At 39.2% G+C, this 23,927-nt stretch overlaps 1 protein-coding gene and 3 non-coding genes across 4 annotated transcripts; 1 reads left to right on the top strand and 3 right to left on the bottom strand.

Moving 5' to 3' along the window:
• The first annotated feature begins 620 nt into the window (after positions 1–620).
• On the top strand, positions 621–23,664 carry kcnip3b (Kv channel interacting protein 3b, calsenilin). Its single transcript, XM_060896661.1, has 12 exons — positions 621–695; positions 10,407–10,503; positions 11,189–11,308; positions 13,197–13,248; positions 16,847–16,968; positions 17,886–18,010; positions 18,258–18,327; positions 22,289–22,359; positions 22,548–22,655; positions 22,762–22,866; positions 23,294–23,356; positions 23,457–23,664. Exons 1-12 carry the CDS (start codon positions 621–623, stop codon positions 23,502–23,504), a joined length of 1,056 nt encoding a protein of 351 aa, XP_060752644.1. The 3' UTR covers positions 23,505–23,664.
• On the bottom strand, positions 858–938 carry trnas-uga (transfer RNA serine (anticodon UGA)). The gene has a single exon. It is a non-coding gene; the product is annotated as a tRNA-Ser (tRNA).
• trnas-uga (transfer RNA serine (anticodon UGA)) lies at positions 2,062–2,143 on the bottom strand. Its single transcript has one exon. It is a non-coding gene; the product is annotated as a tRNA-Ser (tRNA).
• On the bottom strand, positions 4,643–4,723 carry trnas-uga (transfer RNA serine (anticodon UGA)). Its single transcript has one exon. It is a non-coding gene; the product is annotated as a tRNA-Ser (tRNA).
• Positions 23,665–23,927: the final 263 nt, after the last annotated feature.

Below are 23,927 nucleotides of genomic sequence, written 5' to 3'. Positions count from 1 at the left end.
CTCATTGGATACATTAATGCTGGTTCACTAGGTTACATACTTAAGATACCATGAGTTTAAAACATTGTTCAAAGTTACAATGAAAAAGTTTCAAAAGTTTCTGGTATCTGAGGGAGGGAAAGAGAAGATAAGTTGTGTATCATCAGCATAGCAGTGGTAAGAGAACCCATGTGAGGAAATAACTTCACCAAGAGAGTGAGTATACTAGGAGAAAAGAAGGGGACCAAGTACTGAGCCTTGTGGGACACCACTGGAGAGTCTGTGTGGAGCAGATGTCACTCCCCTCCATGTTACCTGATATGAGCGTCCTTCCAGGTAGGAAGCGAACCATTCCCAAGCTGATCTCAAGACTCTTGAGGGTGGACAAGAGAGTCATGTAGTCATGTGGTTGTACATATCAGCTGTACAGCTGTAAGTCTGTTGTTTGGTTTGGGATGCATGTTTTTTCCTACCAAGTGTTAAAATTTTTCTGTGAGCAGGGTTCAAACCTTTTTACTGAGTGAGCAATTTCTAATCAATTTTGAAAGACTTTATTGGAGATATTGTTTGCATAGTATATTGCTTCCTCGGGTTGTCTGTCAAGCGTTCACATACCTCCTCAAAGCAGGGTTCAAACCTACATGGGGAAACTCCCACGCTTTAACCTTGCAGCCATCGCAGCTGTGCTCAGATGTGGTCAGATGTGGTCAGATGTGGTACCTGAACAGTACTAAAATGGACATTTTGTTTGTGGCACACAAAGAATCTCTGGGGTTATAACTAAGACCCTTTTTACTAAGGGAGGAATTTCTAATGAATTTTTGATTACTCAATTATCTAAGTCTGTTCAATTAAATGACCTCCATTGGAGGCTTTGACGCTGTGAGCAGGGATCAAACCTGCGCGGGAATTCCCATTGGATTTCAAATCCAACGCCTTAACCACTCGGCCATCACAGCTGCATGTGATTCCTTTAAATGCGTTTTTGATCCAAACACAGTATCAATCCAATCTATTGGCTAATAAACTTAACTCTACTCACTTAAATAATGTAAATTTTAAGCAGATTGTATTTTCTCTTCCTGTTTCCTTCCTTCTCCACATATGTATTGTTCATTTGGACGTGCTGTGGTATTTTGTTTCAGCAAAACTCAGTTTTTTTCCTTACAGTATCTGCTGCTACACTAGAATAATTTTGGTGCTAAATATAGGGTAGTTCAGGGTCTTCTGCTGGACCTCAACCGGTTTTACTGGTGAGATCCTTTTCTTAGAAATGGATATGCACAGAATGGTTCCAGAGTAGACCCATTGTTGGGGTAAATGGGTGCCAAAACTTCTCTTGCTATTCGAACTTGCAGGCGGAAATCCCGTACAAGACCTGTTTGCACAGTAAATCACAGCTGCTCATTCAATTTTAACGACAAGCCTTTGCTCTTTTGATATGGAGATAAGCAAACCCAGTAGTAGATCCACTGGTGGAAATGAACTAATGTTACGCTTGATTTTTATGAGCACACAACTAAGAATCTGTTTGATGGGTACAACGTCTTATTTATAGAGCATTGAAGCTGCTCCTCTCACTGTAAAGAAGGTTCAAAACTGTGCTAGGAAAACCGATTAGATTTTGCATCCAACACCTTAACCAATTAACAGCTGGTTAAAACTATTTCAGAAGTGTTTGTAATATATCAGCTGTAAGTTAGTTGTTTGGTTTGGGATGCATGTTTTTTCCCACAGAGTGTTAAAACCCTGCTTTGAACAAGGTTCAAAGCTTTTTACTAAGGGAGAAACTTCTAGCCAATTTTGAAGGACTTTATTGGAAATGTTGTTTGCATAGTATAGTGCTTCCTTGGGTTGTCTGTGAAGCATTCACATATCTCCTCAAAGCAGGGTTCAAACCTGCATGAGGAAACTCATTGGACTTTGAGGCTAACACCGTAACCTTTCAGCCAATGCAGCTGTGCCACTAAACTGGACATTTTGTTTGTGGCATACAAATAATCACTGGGGTTATAACAAAGGGCCTTTTTACTAAGGGAGGAACTTCTAATGAATTTTGAAGGACTTTAAAACACCTTCTAACGCTGCAAGCAGGGTTCGAACCTGCGCGGGGAAACCCCATTGGATTTCAAGTCCAACGCCTTAACCTCTCGGCCATTGCAGCTGTGCCCGTTAAGGTTACCAGAACATTATTAACCTGGCCTTTTTGTTTGCGGCATACAAATTTACATTTACAGCATTTGGCAGATGCCCTTATCCAGAGCGACGTACATAAGTGCTTAAATCTCTCTCATTGGATACATTAATGCTGGTTCACTAGGTTACATACTTAAGATACCATGAATTTAAAACATTGTTCAAAGTTACAATGAAAAAGTTTCAAAGGTTTCTGGTATCTGAGGGTGGGAAAGAGAAGATAAGTTGTGTATCATCAGCATAGCAATGGTAAGAGAACCCATGTGAGGAAAAAACTTCACCAAGAGAGTGAGTATACTAGGAGAAAAGAAGGGGACCAAGTACTGAGCCTTGTGGGACACCACTGGAGAGTCTGCATGGAGCAGATGTCACTCCCCTCCATGTTACCTGATATGAGCGTCCTTCCAGGTAGGAAGCGAACCATTCCCAAGCTGATCCCAAGACTCTTGAGGGTGGACAAGAGAGTCTTGTGGTTGTAGATATCAGCTGTACAGCTGTAAGTCTGTTGTTTGGTTTGGGATGCATGTTTTTTCCTACTGAGTGTTAAATTTTTCTGTGAGCAGGGTTCAAACCTTTTTACTAAGGGAGCAATTTCCAATCAATTTTGAAAGACTTAATTGGAAATATTGTTCACATAGTATATTGCTTCTGTCTGTGAAGCATTCATAAATCTCTTCAAAGCCAGGTTCAAACCTGCATGGGGAAGCTCATTGGACTTTGAGTCCAACACCTTAAACTTTCAGCCATTGCAGCTACACCAAGGCAGGTACTAAACTGGACATTTTGTTTGTGTCATACAAAGAATCACTGGGGTTATAACTAAGGCCCATTTTACTAAGGGAGGAACTTCTAATGAAATTATCTAGTTCTGTTCAATTAAATGACATCCCTGGGAGGATTTGACGCTGTGAGCAGGGCTTTCAATGTCATCACAATTGACATTGAGTCATAAACAGTCTGTGGATAAACAGATCGTTGTGCAGGGATATAGCAAGGTCATGACCTGGGGATGAATCACCTGGGATGAACAGCAGTTTAGTTTTGCTAGGATTGAGCTTTAACTGATGGGCAGTCATCCATGATGATATTTCTGCCAGAAACCCATGTGAGGAAATAACTTCACCAATAGCCCTTTTCCACCAAAAAGAACCGGGTGCTGGTTCAGAGCTAGTGCTGGTGCTGGTTCAAAGATGGTTCCACGGGCGAACCTTCTAAGAACCAGTTTGCCTTTCCATCGGTTAGAGAGCCATCACAGAGCCGAGTCTGACGTCACTGTATACGTGTCACGTTACACAGCAACGTCAGCGCAGCAGCGGCAAACACAAACACAACATCAACAATGGCGGATGTTGCTTTACTGTTAATTCTCATGGCTTTGCGAACCTACATTGGCATCCAAATGCGGCGAATACAACATGTACATGCAGCTCCATGTAATTTGTATAAACGGAGGTTGTAATCGAGAAAGTACATAACATTATTTTATTGTTAACACAGAAAAACGTTAGCCTTAGCATGTAGCTACCTACTATCATGTGTGCTGATAATTGATCATATCGCGGTAAAGTAAAAGTGTATTAAACATCGGTATACTTAAGGTACATTATCAAATGCGCTAACAGTAGCCCCGCCCACAGCCCCTGACACAAGTGTTTCTTAAGTCTAGACCAGCAACGTTTTGGTGCTTAAGTAGAACCACTTTTCCTGGTTCAGAGCCGGTGCTTTGGCTGTCGAAAAAGAAAGAACTGGTTCTAAATTAGGCTCTGGCTCCGAACCAGCACTCAAACTGCCTCGGTGGAAAAGGGGCACAAGAGAGTGAGTATACCGGGAGAAAAGAAGAAGACCAAGTACAGAGCCTTGTGGGACACCAGTGGAGAGTCTGCGTGGAGCAGATATCACTCCCCTCCATGATACCTGTTATGAGCGTCCTTCCAGGTAGGGAGCGAACCATTCCCAAGCTGATCTGCAAATCCCAAGACTCCTGAGGGTGGACAAGAGAGTCCTGTGGTTGTACATATCAGCTGTACAGCTGTAAGTCTGTTGTTTGGTTTGGGATGCATGTTTTTTCCTACCGAGTGTTAAAATTTTTCTGTGAGCAGGATTCGAACCTTTTTACTAAGGGAGCAATTTCTAATCAATTTTGAAAGACTTTATTGGAAATATTGTTTGCCTAGTATATTGCTTCCTCGGGTTGTCTGTGAAGCGTTCACATACCTCCTCAAAGCAGGGTTCAAACCTACATGGGGAAACTCCCACGCTTTAACCTTGCAGCCATCGCAGCTGTGCTCAGATGTGGTCAGATGTGGTACCTGAACAGTACTAAAATGGACATTTTGTTTGTGGCACACAAAGAATGTCTGGGGTTATAACTAAGGCCCTTTTTACTAAGGGAGAAACTTCTAATGAATTTTTGATTACTTAATTATCTAATTCTGTTCAATTAAATGACCTCCCTTGGAGGCTTTGACGCTGTGAGCAGGGATCGAACCTACGCGGGAATTCCCATTGGATTTCAAATCCAACGCCTTAACCACTCGGCCATCACAGCCGCTTGGCACTGCTTTAAATGCGTTTTTGATCCAAACACAGTATCAATCCTATATATTGGCTAATAACTTTACTCATTTAAATAATGTAAATTTTAAGCAGATTGTATTTCCTCTTCCCTTCCTTCTCCACATATGTATTGTTCATTTGGACATACTGTGGTATTTTGTTTCAGCAAAACTCAGTTTTTTTCCTTACAGTATCTGCTGCTAGACTAGAATAATTTTGGTTTGCATAGTATATTGCTTCCTTGGGTTGTCTGTGAAGCGTTCACATACCTCCTCAAAGCAGGGTTCAAACCTGCATTGGGAATGCATGATAGAAATCTCCGGCGATGATAAACAGTCCGTCGGGGTGAACATTCTGTAGATCACTAATAGCCCCATATAGCTTACTTAGCGCCATCTATCAGTTACAAACTACACTGACGATGAGCAGTAATTAGAAACAAGCACAGAGTTCTTACACCATTCTGTGTTGATGTAAACACACACACCACCACTGCGAGTCTTACCGCACAGATGTCTGTCGGGCACAGTCATCTGGGCACAGCCATCGCAGACATGGTAGCTGAACGGTACTAAACTGGACATTTTGTTTGTGGCATACAAAGAATCACTGGGGTTATAACTACGTGTTATAAAAGGTTATAATATTCTTTAAAATTCCTCCTCATACTGCAAGCAGGGTTTAAACCTGCCTGGGGAACCCCCATTGGATTTCGAGTACAACGCCTTAACCTCTCGGCCATTGCATTTACTGAAGGACTTTATTGAAAAGATTGTTTACATAGAATTTTGCCTACTTGGGATGTCTGTGGAGTGTTAAAACATCTTACGCTACAAGAAGGTTTGGAAATTGTATGGGGAAGCCCCTTTGGAATTTAAGTCAAAAACATTAACCACTCAGCCACTACAGCTGTGCAAGGGTCTGATATGCAAGCATGGTACCCAACTGGACTATTTGTTTGAGACACACAAACACACTGGGGCTATAGCTAAGGCCCTTTTTTAATTAAGAAGTTTACTATTTATTTGTGAATCTGTCTTTAGTGGTGAGAATAATAGTTCTACCAAGTCGATAACATGGTGAGTCACAGTTAGTCAGTTCTACAGGTAGTGTGTACATTATGAGGTAATGGTCTGTAATGTCATCACTTTGAAGTATGATATCTATATCAGTGGCATTTATTCCGTGTGATATTATTAAATCTAGCGTATGATAATGACAATGAGTTGCTCTAGTGATCTTTTGTTTAAGCCCAAATGAGTTTAGTAGGTCCAAAAATGTGAGTCCTAAGGCATTGTTTGTATCGTCAACGTGATTGTTAAAATCTCCTACAATTAACGTTTATCAAAATTAACCAATAAGTATGAAAGAAAATCTGCAAATTCTATAAGAAAATCAGTGTAGGGCCCTGGGGGTCTATACAAGGTTGCTAGAGCAAGAGACATCAAGGATTATTTTGTGTGCATGTTTGAGAGTGCAACAATAAGAACAAGCACTTTAAAGGAATTCAATCTATACAGTGTTCTCTGAGTAACAGTAAGGAAATCACTAAAGATAGTGGCAACACCAGCTCCATGACCAGTCTGACGAGGCTTATGCTTATAAATATATCCTGATGGGGTAGACTGATTTAGACTAATGTAATCATTTGGTTTAATCCAAGTTTTAGTCAGGCAAAGTGCAGTAAGGCTATTTTCTGAGATGATTTCATTTACAATAAGTGCTTTGGGTGCAAGTGATCTAATGTTCAGAAGCCCAAACTTTAGGAACTGTTTTGGTTTGTTTCTTTGGCATTTTTCTGGTCTAACTACGGTAAGATTATTTAGATAACTTTTCATGCATTTACTTTTTGATCTTACTCGGGAAACAGACACAGTTTCTATAGGATGAGCTATGTGTGTATTTGTATCAATGTGATGATGAGGTGAAGGATGACTATTGAAATTTAGATTTAAATTGTAGTTTACCAGTCAGAAGGTGTGAAGCACCCTGGAGATGTGGTCCGAGAGGATTTCCGCACCAACTCTGCTGCGGTGCAGGCCATCAGCACGGACTAGCCTAGGACGCTCCCATAAAACATTCCAGTTATCAGTATATTCTGAGCATGACACCATGACTGTAACCATTCATTTAAAGCAAAAAGTCTACTGAACCTTTCAATTCCTCACTGTTACGTGGGAAGCGGTCTAGACACGATGATCCTTGCCATGGGTGATGTGTTTTGAACCGTCTCCACCAGGGTGTTGAAGTCCCTCCTCAGGATCTCTGACTGCCTCAGGCTGGTGTCGTTCTTGCCGGATGTTTGAGTCTCCGATGATCACAGTGTCGTGTGACCCCAGGTCAGAAGGGATGTTAATGTGTCCAATGGAAGACACTGTAGTCTCAGGTCTTTCACATTTAAGTTGGTAAAAATGACAGCATGTTCGTATTTCACAGGTGCTGATGGGAGTCCTTTGCTTTTGGCAGTGAATCCTTTGCAAGGTGTCCCGATCAGTTCTCTTCTGTCAGTCGAGCAGTCTAAAAAACAATTTAATTTTAGAATAAAATAATTGCAAAGTTTTAATCTAAATGTATATGATTTCCTCAGTACAATAAACTTCAGTACATTTTTGTTTCTCAATAATACACTCGTGTGTTCATAATAAAGTGTTCAGTAAGTGTATTATCTATTTTTATAATTAAAGTGAATGTGGGGAACAAAAGCCCAACTCACCAAAAAGAAACTTTAGTGTTTATTGTTAATAATACCAACTTGGTCCTGTCCAGCAGTTCTCTGCAGTCTTCATGCAGCTGATTGTGATTGTACTGTATGTCATCACAATTGACATTGAGTCATGAACAGTCTGTTGATAAACAGATGCATTGTTTGTAGAATGAATAATCAGTAGTCGATATCTACAATCGTTTCAATAACAGCATCACCAAAAATATTCAGAATATAAATTCAGAAAATGCAAATCAGATACTACCTTTTTCATTTTAGTTTTCACAAACATACAAAGTCTGTCAATTCTCAAATAAAAATTCAAAGGGTAATTGCAATTCCCAGATCTTCCGAATTACAACCTGTCATATTGATATATTTATGCATTTGCATTTTTGTACACAGGCAAACCTTTTTCACATAAACAATCGTACTCAGTAGGACAAGTAGTGAAATTTTGTTGTCAATTGCAACCAATTGTTAACGCCAAGTGACTAAGACTATGTTTTGGCTAATGAGTGTTTTGCCCTGCCCCAACCCACTGCTTCAGACAATGACTGTTTTACCCCGTTCGGAACTGTTAGGACTTGCCGTTCGGAATTGTTAGGACTTATTAGGAACAGATTTCCAGTCCATTCACTGGATGGTACATCAGCTAATCTTTAAATCACTATTGCATACCGTGATTTTTCATAGGTGACCTGTAACAATATCTACATCCCTTGTTGCTTTCCTCCTAGTTGTCTCCTGCTGCATTTCAGGCCTAAATATAGAACAGCTCAGTGGTTTCACGTGTCTCTTCTTACTGTTTCTGTGGCTTGGAAACACTAGACATGGGACAGCATGGTCTTGTTGAGGAGATTATTGATCTGGCTGTGATTTAAAACTTATTAATGAGAAACTGATGCAGAGAACTGCTCCTAAAATGATAGCTAATGGCTCTCAGTGGTTAAGGTTGGAGAAAAGACAATGAACACGTTCTGTCAGGAGACATAGAATAATAGTTTTACTTTTAATTTTACTATTAATTTTAATTCTGTAATATTTATTGCATTTGAATTAGGAATAATTCACAGGGCCTGTAAGGCAGATGCAAATGTGGAGTAAAAAAAGAGTTATTTATTTATCGTTAATGGAAGGAGTCTCCAGTGTCAGCGCTTTGTAACAGACTGTGTGTGTGGCAGCAGTGACAAAATTATTTTATTTGACAAAATTGTGTGTAGTAAGATGTTAAATTCAGCCCCCCCTTTACTTTGTCTCTTTCTGTCAAACCCTTTAGTGAATCTCTCTCTCTCTCTCTCTCTCTCTCTCTCTCTCTCTCTCTCTCTAACACACACACACACACACACACACACACACACTGTCCCTTTCTCTTACTCAGCTTTGTCGCTCCCCAAAAGCATAGAGCTAAAGGAAGGCAATGCGACAGCTGCTGAACAACTAAAATGGAGGAAATGGAAAAAGGAAGAAAAGAAAAAAGACAGGTGAGTTTCTTATTTTTTAATACAAAACAAGTTGCCATTTTAAATAAATAATGTTAAATAACCTGCCTGTACCTGTCATGACATTACCAGATAAGCAAACTTTGCTTATTATTTTTGATCAGTATATATTGAAGCACAGATACAGTAAGTTCTAAGTGTAATTATTTTTAATAGTGCATGGATCACACCGAGCAGTATTACTAAAAAAGTTCAATCTATTTTGTGTAATTGTTTAAACTTTCATCTGTCTTTTCCAAACTTTTAGCAAAGAGTGATATGAGTGATAATGAAAAGTATAAAGTGTGTTGTTTGTTATTTTTGATATATTGTGCGTTATTATTGATCAGTAGAATATAATATTATTAGTAATATTTGGTATAATGTGTCTTGTTTGTATTATTTATACAGATATTAAACCTGTTATTAGGAACATTAAAAAAAAACCCACAGATGGCAGAGACATATTTGCAGTTTAAAATCATAAACAACAACAATAACAATTACAAAGGGAGACAAACTGTGCATAGCAACAGATGGGCTCCAGTCAATAATTGTATATCTACACAGTGACCTTCACAGCATGTGGACCTGATTAAACTGCCACTTAATGTCTGCTTGAAGTATCTTGTGCTGATGATAAAGTCACTCTGACCTCTCTGTCACTCCAGGAAAAGAGCCAGAAAGACAGACACTAAGATGGGGATAAAGATAGAGGGATGAGATAGAGAGATGATGATAGAAAAAAAAGTAAAGACTCAAGGGCAAACAGTGCACACTTCCTTTGTTCTTTGAGCTAAATCTCAAATTGTGTGAAAATGAGAACCTGTATATGTGTGTGTGTGTGTGTGTGTGTGTGTGTGTGTGTGTGTGTGTGTGTGTGTGTGTGTGTGTGTGTGTGTGTGTGTGTGCACATGCAAGATTTTAAATAAGACAATCCAAATTTAGCCATAAATATTTTGTCTAATTAGGCATAAAATTCTTTCTTTCTTTCTTTCTTTCTTTCTTTCTTTCTTTCTTTCTTTCTTTCTTTCTTTCTTTCTTTCTTTCTTATTTTCTTTCTTTCCTTTTTTAAATGATCATTTCTGGTTGTTCGCTCTCTCTTCCTGTTACATATTTTTTGGAACTTTTCACTGTTGCATCTGTCTCTGATTTACATTGGTCTGTTTTCTTTCTTTCTTTCTTTCTTTCTTTCTTTCTTTCTTTCTTTCTTTCTTTCTTTCTTTCTTTCTTTCTTTCTTTCTTTCATCCATCCATCCATTCATCCATCCATCCATTCATCTATCCATCCATAGCTTATCTTGCAATTATATAGTAACACATAAACATGAACAGCTCTCTGGATAATTCAGAAGGACACATACACTCACTGTTTTTGAACTGTCATTGTTCACTGTTTTCTTTTGTTTACTGTCTGATTGTTACTCACTTTCCCCGTACATCTCTCTCTGTCTGTCTTTGTCTCTTTCTGTATCTCTCCTTCTCTCCAGACTGAAGGTCATAAGCAAGTGGGTGCCGTTTTGCTCTCTGATGCTGATGAGCCAGAGATAGGAGATGAAGACAAGCTCACCAAACTCCGTCCCTCATGTAATTCCTTTATGAAATGTTGCCTGATAAAGTGGATCATCAACAGCAGATCAGCACAAATCGCTGGTATACACACACACACACACACACACACACACACACACACACACACACACACACACACACACACAAAGATCTTTAATATAATCAATTTGTGGTAATGGACTCAGTCTGCAACAGCATTTCTACCATGAAGGTAATTCTTAAGATTCTTCAAGATTGGGTGAACTTCTTTGTCAGAATAAATCACGTGTACAGTACTAGACGTGTAGCAGCACTCAAGCACTGATCATGACACATTCTTCTCTTTGCTCCAGTAGTAAGATTTCCAGTTTAAAATAAATTGCACACTTGAGCTGGGAACATGAGATATGCTATAATTGGGCCTTGAGCCTTGACAATGAATTCCTGGGCATTAAACTAATCCACAAAATCTTAAGACCAGGGAAAATATTACAAGTATTCACACTTCACACTGGTGGATCGTAACCAGGTTGTAAGTACTTCTTCAAAATGCCAAAAGAAGAAACAGAAGCAAGAGACAAAAAATAGAGAGTAGGCAATTTATTGAAAACTGTATTTAAACTCAAACAGGCTGGCCATCAGCTGATCAAAAGTTTAAGACCATAGCCTTAAAAAGTTCAAATCTGTGCAAAAACATTCCTTTAATTTCATTGTCCTTCAGACTGTCATGATCTCCTGATGGCAAAAGCAAAAAGGCTTTCTGTTTTTGAACGTGGCAGGATTGTTAAGCTACACAAGCAAGGGCTCTCACAACGTGCCATTGCTGCCAAGGTTTTACACAGTAAGATAGTCATTTTAAATTTCTTAACAAATCCTGAGAGTTAAGGGACCAAAAAATCAAGTGGTAGACCCAAATTTCACCTGCACTGAGCCGATGTATCCAACGGGCTGTCTGTGAAAACACAGGCCGATCCTTGATCCAAATTAAGGCCATTAGTGATGCTGACTGCAACCCAATGACCATAAGATAGCATCTCCTGATCTAAATCCCCTTGAGAATGTTTGGGGATGGATGGCAAGGCAAGTTTACAAAAACGTACGTCAGTTCCAGACTGTGGATGCCCTTCGTGAAGCCATCTTCACCACATGGAGCAACGTGTCGTCCTTTTTTGACACTTTTAGTTCTGTTGTAGGGATTTTTTTGGGATGTGGTCTTAAACCTTTGATCAGCTTATAAACAGCCTGTTTAAGTTTAAATGCAGTTTTCAATAAATTGCCAATCTCTTTTTTTTTGTCTCTTATTCCTTTTTCTTCTTTTGACATTTTGAAGCAGTTTGTACAACCTGGTTATAATCCACCAGTGTGATATGCAAATACTTGTAAAGTTTCCCCCAGTCTTAAGATTTTGTTAAAAAATAATACATAAAATGTAAAATATTTAGTTTATTAATATTATTAATAGCTTTATCCTGCAGCTGTGTAACATGGTTGAGTTGGTACACACGTTTGAAATAGAGGGTTAGAGCTTAGAGCTTAAGCAGTCCATGTCCACTGACATCACTTCCTGCATGCGAGGAGGATGGCTGTGAAAGGCTGGATGATGAATTATAAACTAGTGTTCATTTGAGGAATTACATTATTAGATATCAAGTTCTAACAAAACAAACATTAGTTACAATGACTGATTACACCTTTAAGTGAATTGTGCCATCTACGGGCCAGAAAGCTGTGTTGCATGTTTTGTTATGATGTCTTTCGGGCTTTGATTAGACAGATGGGCAGCAAGTGAACTGATGGGACACAGTTCCAGACCTGTTTCTGATTCTTTCTAGTCTCTTTAGTATATAGATTGTAAAGCTGCTTTTAATGAAGGTGGTTCCTTTGGAAAAAATTCACATACACCAGCAAACCAGTCTCTCTCACAGTGTCTCTCATAGTCTCTTGACATAGTCATAGTCATTCCTTCGGTCTCTTTGTAGGCAACATCAAGACGCTGCGACTGATGTGACATCTTCAAAAACCTGTTGGTGTGAGACGTAAAGGAGTGTAATGCATGTTGATTTTGGCTGAAAACAAGACAAAATATGTTTTGGATGATCCACAGTTGTTTATCCCATTAAAGTCGCATTTCATTAAATTATTCACCTTAGTGTTTCACATATTATACACTAACTACTATAAGATATTTAGTGCTTACACTGAAAGGAAGTGTAAAAAAGGTATGTAATTTTTAGAGTGATAGAGTCCATCAGTGGATTCTGGGAGTCTAAGGGGTTAACAGAAGGGTGTGGACAGGTCAGGCTAGTAATGAGGTGAATAAGTTAAGCACGGTGAAGATGAACAATCGTGTCTTTAGGCCTAATACATAAAAGCAGCCTGACTCCAACTCCTTAAGAGCTTTACTTCATTGTGCTGAGCTGTGCACTCATGATGCACAAATGAAAACTAAATTATTAACTGCTTTTAAGATTTAATGCTCCCTGATTGATAAAGTGAACTTTTATGTCACAGCTATACTGTATCATAAAATTAGCAAAACTCATCTTAGGCCACTTCCTGTCAGTCATCCAACTCTGCTAGTTGAAACTGTTAAACTTTCTCTCTCTCTCTCTCTCTCTCTCTCTCTCTCTCTCTCTCTCTCTCTCTCTCTCTCTCTCTCTCTCTCTCTCTCATTCAGCATATAAAATCAACATTTGGAATTAAATTACAAATTTTTTGTTTGTAACCAGTGGTGAATGTGGGCATGTCCCCTTTCGAAGGATCCTGCATTGGCTTCATAACGTCAGTTTGTATTGGCTGAATGAACGACCTGTTCATAAATGGCATCAATTAAAATCTATTTAATAAAAGCATTCTCATCACAGCAACGATGGACCAGGCCCATATGTTCCTCATGTCCACCCATCAATCATACAAGTGACAAAAGTATGATTTAATCTATTATTCCTGGAAAGTAGAGAGACAAATTTTTTTAGTATGTTCATGTGAAGGATTCAGATGCAAAATTACATTAAAAGGTGAAAGCCTTTGTGCCTGATATCTGAGTCAGGATGATACAGGGCATTAAAGCATCCTAATGTACTGCTTATCAGTGCAGCAAGTAAAAAATACTCCTGAAATTATAGGGAGATCCTTCCTCCATTAGCTGCCTTAATACCAGATAAGTGCCGATTAGGGAGGTAAAAGAACTCCTTAAGTGTATTAAAAACTAAAACAGTGCAAGTGAATTCTCAGCACTGTGTTTTCTTATAAGTAGCTTGTAATGATCATATCCACATTTTGTTTTTTTCCAACTCCAAAGTTTGGAGGCAGTAAAGCTTGTTGGATGGATCTTTATGTAAATTCAATTCATTTGTTGCATATACAGGGGGTCACGGTGGCTTAGTGGTTAGCACGTTCGCCTCACACCTCCAGGGTCGGGGTTCGATTCCCGCCTCCACCTTGTGTGTGTGGAGTTTGCATGTTCTCCCCGTGCCTCGGGGGTTTCCTCCGGGTACTCCGGTTTCCTCCCCCGGTCCAAAGACATGCATGGTAGGTTGATTGGCATCTCTGGAAAAATTGTCCCTAGTGTGTGATTGCGTGAGTGAATGAGAGTGTGTGTGTGCCCTGCGATGGGTTGGCACTCCGTCCAGGGTGTATCCTGCCTTGATGCCCGATGACGCCTGAGATAGGCACAGGCTCCCCGTGACCCGAGGTAGTTCGGATAAGCGGTAGAAGATGAATGAATGAATGTTGCATATACAATCATAAGCAGAACCATATAATGAAAGGTTTATTTGACAGTGCCTTGGCTTGAACCCCAATCTTCAAGTAATTGCACCAGAGACATACTGTACCTGCATGAGCGAACCAGACATAATGCTTTTCAAGTCATATGTTCAATTACAGTCCTTTCATGACAAACTACTGAATGAAAATGTAAAGAAGTTAAAGAAATTTTTGTCATTAGCATGCTAGTTAGTTCCGTAATACACTAGCATTCCACTTAGCTATCTAGTTAGGTGAGTAGATATCTAGAATGAAGTATTTCTTCTAGCTAGGAAAGATGTACTGTAGCTCTAGCAGATGGAGGGATACATGTAATACAAACCCATCTGGAAGCCTTATCCAATGCTTAGGTTTTTAAATAAAAAGCCAGATATTGTTTCCAGTTTTGTTTGCTATTTTTTGCTGTTTTGAAAAGAAAGAAGTGTGAAATCACAATGTTTTCTGACTAAATATTGCTCCTGAAGTCTGCAATGATGTCCAATCAATTCTTTTTTGTTTTCAAGATATCACAGAAGTGCACAAGTGCTTGTGAAGTTTTCAGTGCAAAGTTTATTCTCAAGCAATTCTAGTGTTAAACTAGAGGTTATAAGCTTCAATACATTGTGGACATTTTATTCTGACTATTTCTTAAGCCTTAAGAAAATGTTGCATGGGAACATTTTAACTTCTAAGTTGTTCATTAGTGTGTGTGTGTGTGTGTGTGTGTGTGTGTGTGTGTATGTGTGTCTGTGTGTTCTCAACATTGACACAGTGTATTAGAGGAGGTTATGAGTATAAATGGAAATAACAATTCTTACTGAAGTACATCAGTAATAACAGCATTATTAATGGCAGAATGGTTGCTATATTTCGCAGTGCACATTTATAACACCTGCCAACTTGTGACGCAAATGCAATGAGCCGTTTTGGTGTGAGTCGACTCTTATTGGTGAGTTGAACCAAATGAGTTGACTCACTGAAGAGAGGCAGATTTTTACAGTCATTAATCAGAATTTGAACTCTTGTTTGAATCAAAGCACCTTTTAAAACGATCATATTTTTATTATGATGGAGAACCACAAAGACAAAGAAATCACAAAGGGGATTTTTCCACATGTAAATTGACCCATCTCAAAACCACCAGCCTGACCAAGAACCATTTGTGACCCACAGTTTCACAAGAGCAGTTTTAGATTTCACATCAATATTAACAACATTAATATTTGCCAAAGAATCATATGTTTATGTCAGATTTCCCAAGAATATACATTCAAAACCTTAAAGACAAAATGGAAGAGGGTGTGGAATTACAGATAGAGAGATAGTGTGTTTGTGTGTGTGTGTGTGAGAGAGAGAGACAGAGAGAGAGAGAGAGAGAGAGAGAGAGAGAGAGAGAGAGAGCTTTTACTATTGCTTTACATAATTGCGGGTCAGGGAGTGTCAGCATAGAGGAAGCCGGATCACAGGACAAAACCTCGTACATGAAATGTTCACTGTCTCACACACAGGAGTTCAGCATCGTGCTGCATCGACTCTTCAACTTATAATGGACACTGATCTGATACTGGCATTCAAATGTTTTTTGAATAGCTTTTTGAAAAGTATCTTTCGACATGTGGTTTTCAAGAGAGTTAAAGGTTTTGCTCAAGACTTTAATTTACAGGATATTGTGACAAAGTCGGTCTGCATGAACCTGATGGGATTTCATAATTGATGTTTTTTGGATGTTTAGCCAAATTTCCAGAGACTCTATTCTATTCTGAGAGTCTATTCCACTCTTCGTCAACATTTGAGAATTGCTTTGAGAGTTTGTGATCTTATATCAGAAACCTGACTCACATTTGGCTCTGGATTTTACCTACTATTTGAACTCATCACTATTTGCATACTGAGCTTGACGGTTTGTGGCTTTGCTTTTCTATTACTGCCTCTTTTTTTAGCGTATTAGTTGATTTCCATCACCATTTAACATAATATAATTTGAGGAACCTCAACTTGTTAACTCATACTAACTGCTTGCTACATAAGTCCCATGCTGAAGAAACTTTGAATGAAGCTTCAGATGTTATGGTCCCTTTAAATACAAAATAATATCTGCAGTGCCACTGTGATTTTGACTTCTTTTTTTTTTCTTCTTCTTTTTCAACCGTTTATCTACCAGCATTTTGAAACACATGATGTTCATCATTTAAGGATTTGAATACAAGTTGAAACTCTTTTTTTTTTTTTGACTGAAATAGAAATAGAAATTACAAAATCGAACTGTTTATACTAACTTTTATACTGAACATTTTGCAATTTTTTAAATCTGATCTGTGCATCTTTATGGATTTGATGCAGTTTAACTTTATTTTGTAACTCAAATTTAAATAGAAGAACCTCCTTCTTGACCGTTGCAGCTTATCATTACTCCAAAACGTGTTTATTAAGAAACTCAAACTGGTGCTGGACCACCATTTGATTGTATAAAACAGTGAAGATAGCTTCTTCCTCCTCGTGCATTGATTATCTTCTCTCCAAAATGTCTAAGGACCAATGAAATTCCAGATGACAATACGACTTCACGTATTACAAAAGACACTGCTCGGAAATCCAGTTTGTTTTTTTTTGGCTGCTGTTAATTCATCATTAGTTGTAGCATACACATTACAGTCGCCACAATGGGTATGGAACTTTTTGCCGTAGCTGTGGTGGTGCTTCTGTTTTTCATGGTTTTAAAGCAGTTTAGCTTTTGGGACCCGCTCTCTATGGAGGGTAAGCTTTCTTTTGGCCTCTCTTTTACTATAAACCCTGTTTTCCACTACACATGTGCAAAGAAATCCCTTATACAGTATAATATGCTGGAATATTCCACAAGCATAATATTCATATAAAAATCATATAAATATCTTTTAAACTTCCTTTGAAGGATTGTTCTTCTTGGAGAACTTCTAGACATAAATCTGGTTGCGAGGTCTGTGAAAGTAGCAGTCAGTGGCGGTTCTAGGATTTTTCTGTAACAGGGGCCATTAAGGGGCCACATGTTACATTCAGGGGCCAAGTACAGGGTACATTCAAGCACACAAAATAATTTATTCAGTACGGTGCAAATACATTTTGGGGGTGGAATTGCATCTGTGATCGTTTTGAAAAATTCTCCGGTTGCTCTTCTTTTCGACGATTGATGGAACGGGGGCCAATCAGGGGCCAATCAGATTTCAGCAGGGGCCAGGGCCCCTGTGCCCCCGCCTCTAGAACCGCCCCTGGTAGCAGTGAAAATGTTTCCAGGCTTTTTAATCTTGCATGGAATCTCTAGGAAGATCACACTGAATCAGATACCACTAGAGGAGACATGACTGGTCCATGATGCTCCTGCCTCACAATCGAATTCTTGAAATCTTTAAATGCAATTTAAATAGAAAGAGAATATACAGGATATTCCAGTTATCATTATTAGTATTTGTATAATTTCTTGACAGACAATATGGCGTAATATTATTAACATGTTTCTTTAATTTTTTCTTCCTTTTTGTCTTCTCTCATCAAGATGGTGAGTGAATATTTACGTCTTATTAAAAACCTTCTCTTTAGAGATCATGATATAGAAATCGGTTCAACGTCTGTTTATTCTATGATGCTGTCCCTCATCATCCTTTCGTTCAGCTTCTCTCCTTTGTCCCTCTCTTTATTAGAGTGTGTAGATGCTGAGTTGGAGCTGTCTATGGTGAGACACCAACCTGAAGGTCTGGAGAAACTTCAAGCTCAAACTAAATTCACCAGGAAGGAACTTCAGTCTCTCTACAGAGGTTTCAAAAATGTGAGAATTGGGTGTTTATTAAAAAAAAACTCAGAGATGATGAATGGAAACAATTCTCCTGGAAATGGAATGGAAATAACATGACAATAAATAAATTAGGTTGAAAATTAAAAGACGGAAATAGCATTAGCATCCATTTTATGATTCAAATAAACAAAATCTTGTCTAATAGAATTTGTTTTAAATGGTTGCAATATTTCTCTCTCTCTCTCTCTCTCTCTTTCTCTCTCTCTCTTTCTCTGGTTAGGAGTGCCCCAGTGGATTAGTCGATGAAGAAACCTTTAAGGTTATTTATTCCCAATTCTTCCCTCAAGGAGGTATGCTGGAACTTCAATCTCACACTCTCTCTTCTCGTGGGTATTTTTCTGTATAGTATTTAAGGGTTCGGTTTAGTTTTAACCTATAATCATAACATTCAATAATGTATACAACCGGTTCAAAAGTTCAGGCTTTAACATTGCAAGAAGAACGTACTTGTAATGTTCTGAACACATCTGGTTATTTCTGATGGTTGTCAGATTATTATGGATTGTTAATTTTCCTACAGGTGAAATGTTCCTTCACAGACAAAGAAGCTACATTACAATGATATCAGGATTGTAAACAGTCTTCATGTTTTTCTATGTATTTCTTTTTAGAAAACAAACCCAAGAATTATTAGATTATTATTGCTTTTACAGTAGTAACAAAAAAAAGAGATACAATTCTTATTTTAGGATTGTAAACCGACTTTGTGTTTTTTTTGTTTTTTTTTTATAGGTTTTTAAAAAGAAATGTGCTTTTAATGTACTTAGTTAACGTCTCCATAAGTATTAGATCGACTGACTGTAGAAAGCAGATACAAAAACATTTTAGAATTTGCAGCCAAAGCTGTTTATAACTACAAACAGAGCCACTTTGATGATGTCAGATGTCAATTTTTATGCATTTGTCCTATCAGAACTCACTGGGTTTTATAGTCTATAGATGACATCTGATGTACATAGAAGGCTCATGAACACACTGGCTAATTAGCACGCAAGCATTAACTATGCTTTACACCTCTCCTCTTGTCTCATTTAACCATCTCCTCTTTTGAATTCCATGCCATTTCAGTTACCTCTCCAATTAACCTTGTTATCATTGTTGTTTACCGCCCTCCTGGTCCCCTAGGTGACTTCCTGGAAGAAATGGACACACTGCTTAGTGCTTTCCCTTCTGATAGCTCCCCCCTGACAGTGCTTGGTGACTTCAACCTCCCCTCTGACAAGCTACATTCTTCTTCCCTCCTGTCTCTTCTCGACTCATTCACACTCACACTCAACAGCTACATCCCCACACACAAAGGAGGCAATGTGCTGGACCTGGTTTTCACCCGTCCTTCTCCAGCTACAGACGTGACTGCTACCCCACTACACGTCTCTGATCATCACCTGGTATCCTTCACCATCACTCTCCCTACCCTACCTAAAACTACCTCTCAACCCCTCGCTCTTACCCGCCGCAACCTTCACTCTGTCTCCCCTTCTTCTGTAGCTTCTGGCACTCTTTCTTCCCTTCCTGATCCTGAGTCTTTTTCCTCACTGCCCTTGGACTTGGCCACAGATACTTTCCTCTCATCTCTCTCCTCAACTATGGACTTCCTCTGCCCTATGTCCACTAAACCCAAGAAAACTTCTTGTTCTGCTCCTTGGCTTTCCTGGCAGATGTGCTGCGCAACAATCGAAGAGAGCTAAGATCTTCAGAGAGAAAGTGGAAGAAATCACAACTTGATGCAGATCTTGATTCTTACCAAACACTCATGGCCAAGTTCTCCTCAGATGTGACTTCTGCCAAGACTTCCTTCTACAAGGAAAAGCTTGAAGCTTCCTCACATGACCCTCGGAAATTCCACAACATCATCTCTTCTCTGCTCAACCCCCCGGCTCCACCTTCTTCATCATCCCTGACTGCAGAAGACTTTGCTTCTTTCTACCAGGAGAAGATTGAGGAAATCTGCCGGACCTTCACTTCAGCCCTGACTGCACTTACATCTCAGAGTATGGACTCCCCTACACCTTTGTTGTCGCATTTCTCAACTGTAACAGCAGAAGAGATTCTAAAACTCATCCAGTCTTGCAATCCTACCACCTGCCCATTGGATCCACTCCCTTCCACTATGCTCCAGACCATCTCGCAAGACCTTCTGCCCTTCATTACCACTATCGCCAATAGATCCATAGCATCTGGTCAGGTACCAACTACTTTCATGAGAGCAAGGGTTATTCCCATCCTGAAGAAACCTGCTCTGGATCCATCAGACATCAGTAACTACAGACCGGTATCACTTCTCTCGTTTCTTTCAAAAATTCTTGAACGCATTGTCTTTAATCAACTGTCTGTCTATCTCTCACAGAACAACCTCCAAGACCCCAACCAGTCTGGCTTTAAAGCAGCTCATTCCACAGAGACAGCCCTTTTAGATGTCTCTGAGAAACTACATGCTGCTAGATCAGCCAATCTCTCATCCGTCCTTATCCTCCTTGACCTTTCAGCAGCTTTTGATACGGTCAACCATAAGACTCTCTTAGCCACCCTCAGGAGTCTTGGGATTTGCGGATCAGCTTGGGAATGGTTCGCTTCCTACCTGGAAGGACGCTCATATCAGGTAACATGGAGGGGAGTGACGTCTGCTCCACGCAGACTCTCCACTGGCGTCCCACAAGGCTCAGTACTTGGTCCTCTTCTTTTCTCACTGTATACTCACTCTCTTGGTGTAGTTATTTCCTCACATGGGTTCTCTTACCACTGCTATGCTGATGATACACAACTTATCTTCTCTTTCCCACCCGCAGATGCCACAGCTTCTGACCGGATCTCTGCATGTCTGGCAGAAATTTCATCATGGATGACTACTCATCAGTTAAAGCTTAATCCTAGCAAAACTGAGCTGCTCTTCATCCCAGGTGATTCATCCCCAGGTCATGATCTTGCTATATCCTTGCACAATGATCTGATCTCCCCTTCAGCCACAGCTCGCAACCTTGGGGTAGCCATGGACAATCAACTGTCCTTTTCCTCTCATGTTGCTAATGTGACTCGCTCATGTCGGTTTCTTCTCTACAACATTAGAAGGATTCAGCCATTTCTGTCCACACAGGCTGCTCAGGTACTTGTTCAGTCTCTTGTCATTTCTAGACTGGATTACTGCAATGCACTGCTGGCAGGTCTACCTATGAACGCAATCCGTCCTCTGCAAATGATCCAAAATGCAGCTGCCCGGCTTGTTTTCAACCTGCCAAAGTTCTCGCATACCACCCCGCTGCTACGATCCCTCCACTGGCTTCCGGTAGCTGCACGCATCAGATTCAAAACACTGATGCTGGCCTACAAAGCCAAAAATGGACCAGCTCCCTCTTACCTCAAAGCCCTCATCACTCCTCGCACTGCACCCCGCACCCTCCGATCTACCAGCACTGCTCGACTGGTTCCACCATCTCTCAGGGTAAGAGGCAAGTATACTACAAGACTCTTCTCTGTACTGGCACCAAGGTGGTGGAATGAACTTCCCCTAGAGGTCCGGACAGCTGAGTCACTGGATATTTTCAAGCGGCGGTTGAAGACCTACTTATTCAGGAAACACTTTAACTAGCACTTCTTTCCTTATCTTTCGCATTTTTAAAAAAAAAAAAAAAAAAAAAAAAACTCCTTTGACACTTACAATTTCATTGTAACTTTGAACAAATGTTTTAAACTCATGGTATCTTAAGTATGTAACCTAGTGAGCCAGCATTAATGTATTCAATGTTAGAGATTTAAGCACTTATGTACGTCGCTCTGGATAAGGGCGTCTGCCAAATGCTGTAAATGTAAATGTTAGCTAGCTAGCTAGTTATTTAAAATTAATTGTTAACAAAATAGAGTTTAAAAAAAAAAGAAAATGACTGTAACTGACAAGTAAATTGCTTTTAGTACAATATAATTATTTTATTTTAATTAAAACAGCTAGATAGTATGCTAGTAAGTTAGCATTGTTTATACGATTCGATATGCTAGTTGTATACGCAATAATTGTTATTTAAATTATTTATTTATTAACATATGACTGGCTGTATAATATACATACAGCTTCATATTGTGGCTGTAAATTGTGATTAATAATCATGCTATAATAATTAGGATTATGCAAAAATGTTACGGTGTGATGCTGCAGTGGTGTTGCATACACATTATGTAATGAAATGTACAATATAAATCCTAAATCCCAATGTAAATACCTAAAGACTGCTACTGAGTGCTTTTTTCAAACTGCTTTTTTAGATGCAACTACATACGCACATTTTCTGTTCAATGCCTTTGATATGGACCGAAATGGTTCTATACAGTTTGAGGTAAGAAACACACTTAGTCTGTCTCACTATACATACACTATACATAAAAACCTGTTCTGTCTCTGTCTCAAATCTGTACATTCTCTTTTTGATGCCCTGATGTAGTTTTGATGTATTGTTTAGATCGGAAAAAAATGTCTGTGTGTCTGTGTGTGTGTGTGTGTGTGTGTGTGTGTGTGTGTTGGCAGGACTTTGTAATCGGACTGTCCGTGTTGCTGCGAGGTTCAGTAACTGAGAAGCTTCACTGGGCCTTTAACTTGTACGACATCAATAAAGACGGACACATCACCAAACAGGTGCAGGACAAAACCATTAGTATTTCCTGTATGTAACTTCAGGTTCAGCTGTATGACCAGCAGAATTGTTTTCTCAAATTAGTTACAACAATTTTTTGACCTGCAGGAAATGTTAGACATCATACAGTCCATCTACGACATGATGGGTCGATACACATATCCCAATGTGAAGGCTGAGGCACCATTTGAACATGTGGAGAAATTTTTCCAGGTAACTTCATTCCTTCCTTCCATCCTTCCTTCCTTCATTTGTTTGTCTATTAATTCAATTAATGAATGAATCAATAATAGATTGATTGATTGATTCATTCATTCATTCATTCATTCATTCATTGATTCATGCAACTTTTCCAGTCATAGTAATACTAAAAACTAACCGATTCATTAAACATTCTGTAAATTCTCCAGAGAGATGTACTGATCAGGATTTTTAGGATTTCACTTGGTTTGATCCTGAAATCCTTGAGTTTTAAACATGAATGGTTTAGTACTTGGTGCTGGACTATAACAGTGAGAAAAACTATAAGCTATAACCAGTGTGTGTGTGTGTGTGTGTGTGTGTGTGTGTGTGTGAGTGTGTGTGTGTGTGTGTGTGTGTGTGTGTGAACCCTCATAAACCCTAAAAATATGTTTGACAGAAAATGGACAGGAACAGAGACGGAGTCGTGACCCTCGACGAGTTCATCGAGACATGTGAGAAGGTAAAGCCAAGCAACAGTATATTAATACAAAATCATATATAAACAGTATATAAATATATAATGCCATTTTCATTCTTTTTTTTTTTTTTTTTTTTATCAGGACCAGAGCATTATGGCTTCCATGCAGCTGTTTGAGAATGTTATCTAAAGTACTGAAAGCCACAGCATGCGAAATCAGTAGAAAATTAATTCAATTCAATTCAATTCAATTCAATTCTGCTGCATGATTTCTAATTGGCTAATTAAAAGAGAGAAAGTGATATTTCCACAATCAACAGTTTTCCTGACTGACCAGCTGAAACTGCACACTGCTGCTGGAGTGGTTATTATAAATGTCCTGCACAAGCTCCTAACGCAGAGATTGTGAATCAGGAATATTTGCTGCAAATGGGAAAAATGGAACGTTTCATTCATCATCATTTCATCCTTTCATTCATCCTTCATAACAGCTTCATCCTGGTCAGGGTGACAGAAACGACCAGCTAAGCTTATTATAAAATACTGGTAGCAGGGATAAACACAAATATTAACTTTAGGCATGGTTTATCCGAATTCCTTCAGGAGCTGGAAG

Source organism: Tachysurus vachellii, chromosome 20 (genome assembly GCF_030014155.1).
Source record: "Tachysurus vachellii isolate PV-2020 chromosome 20, HZAU_Pvac_v1, whole genome shotgun sequence".
Taxonomy (NCBI): Eukaryota; Metazoa; Chordata; class Actinopteri; order Siluriformes; family Bagridae; genus Tachysurus; species Tachysurus vachellii.
The sequence above is the reverse complement of the archived record's forward strand: the minus strand, read 5'-3'. Positions and strand labels throughout refer to the sequence as shown.

Bases quoted from the DNA above. Each gene is read 5' to 3' on its own strand.
- kcnip3b (XM_060896661.1), top strand. From the start codon at position 621: ATGGGGAAACTCCCACGCTTTAACCTTGCAGCCATCGCAGCTGTGCTC. The intron at 11,309-13,196 runs GTAAGATAGTCA...GTTTGTAACCAG, and splicing joins TGCTGCCAAGGTTTTACACA to TGGTGAATGTGGGCATGTCC. The intron at 16,969-17,885 runs GTAAGCTTTCTT...TCTCTTTATTAG, and splicing joins GGACCCGCTCTCTATGGAGG to AGTGTGTAGATGCTGAGTTG.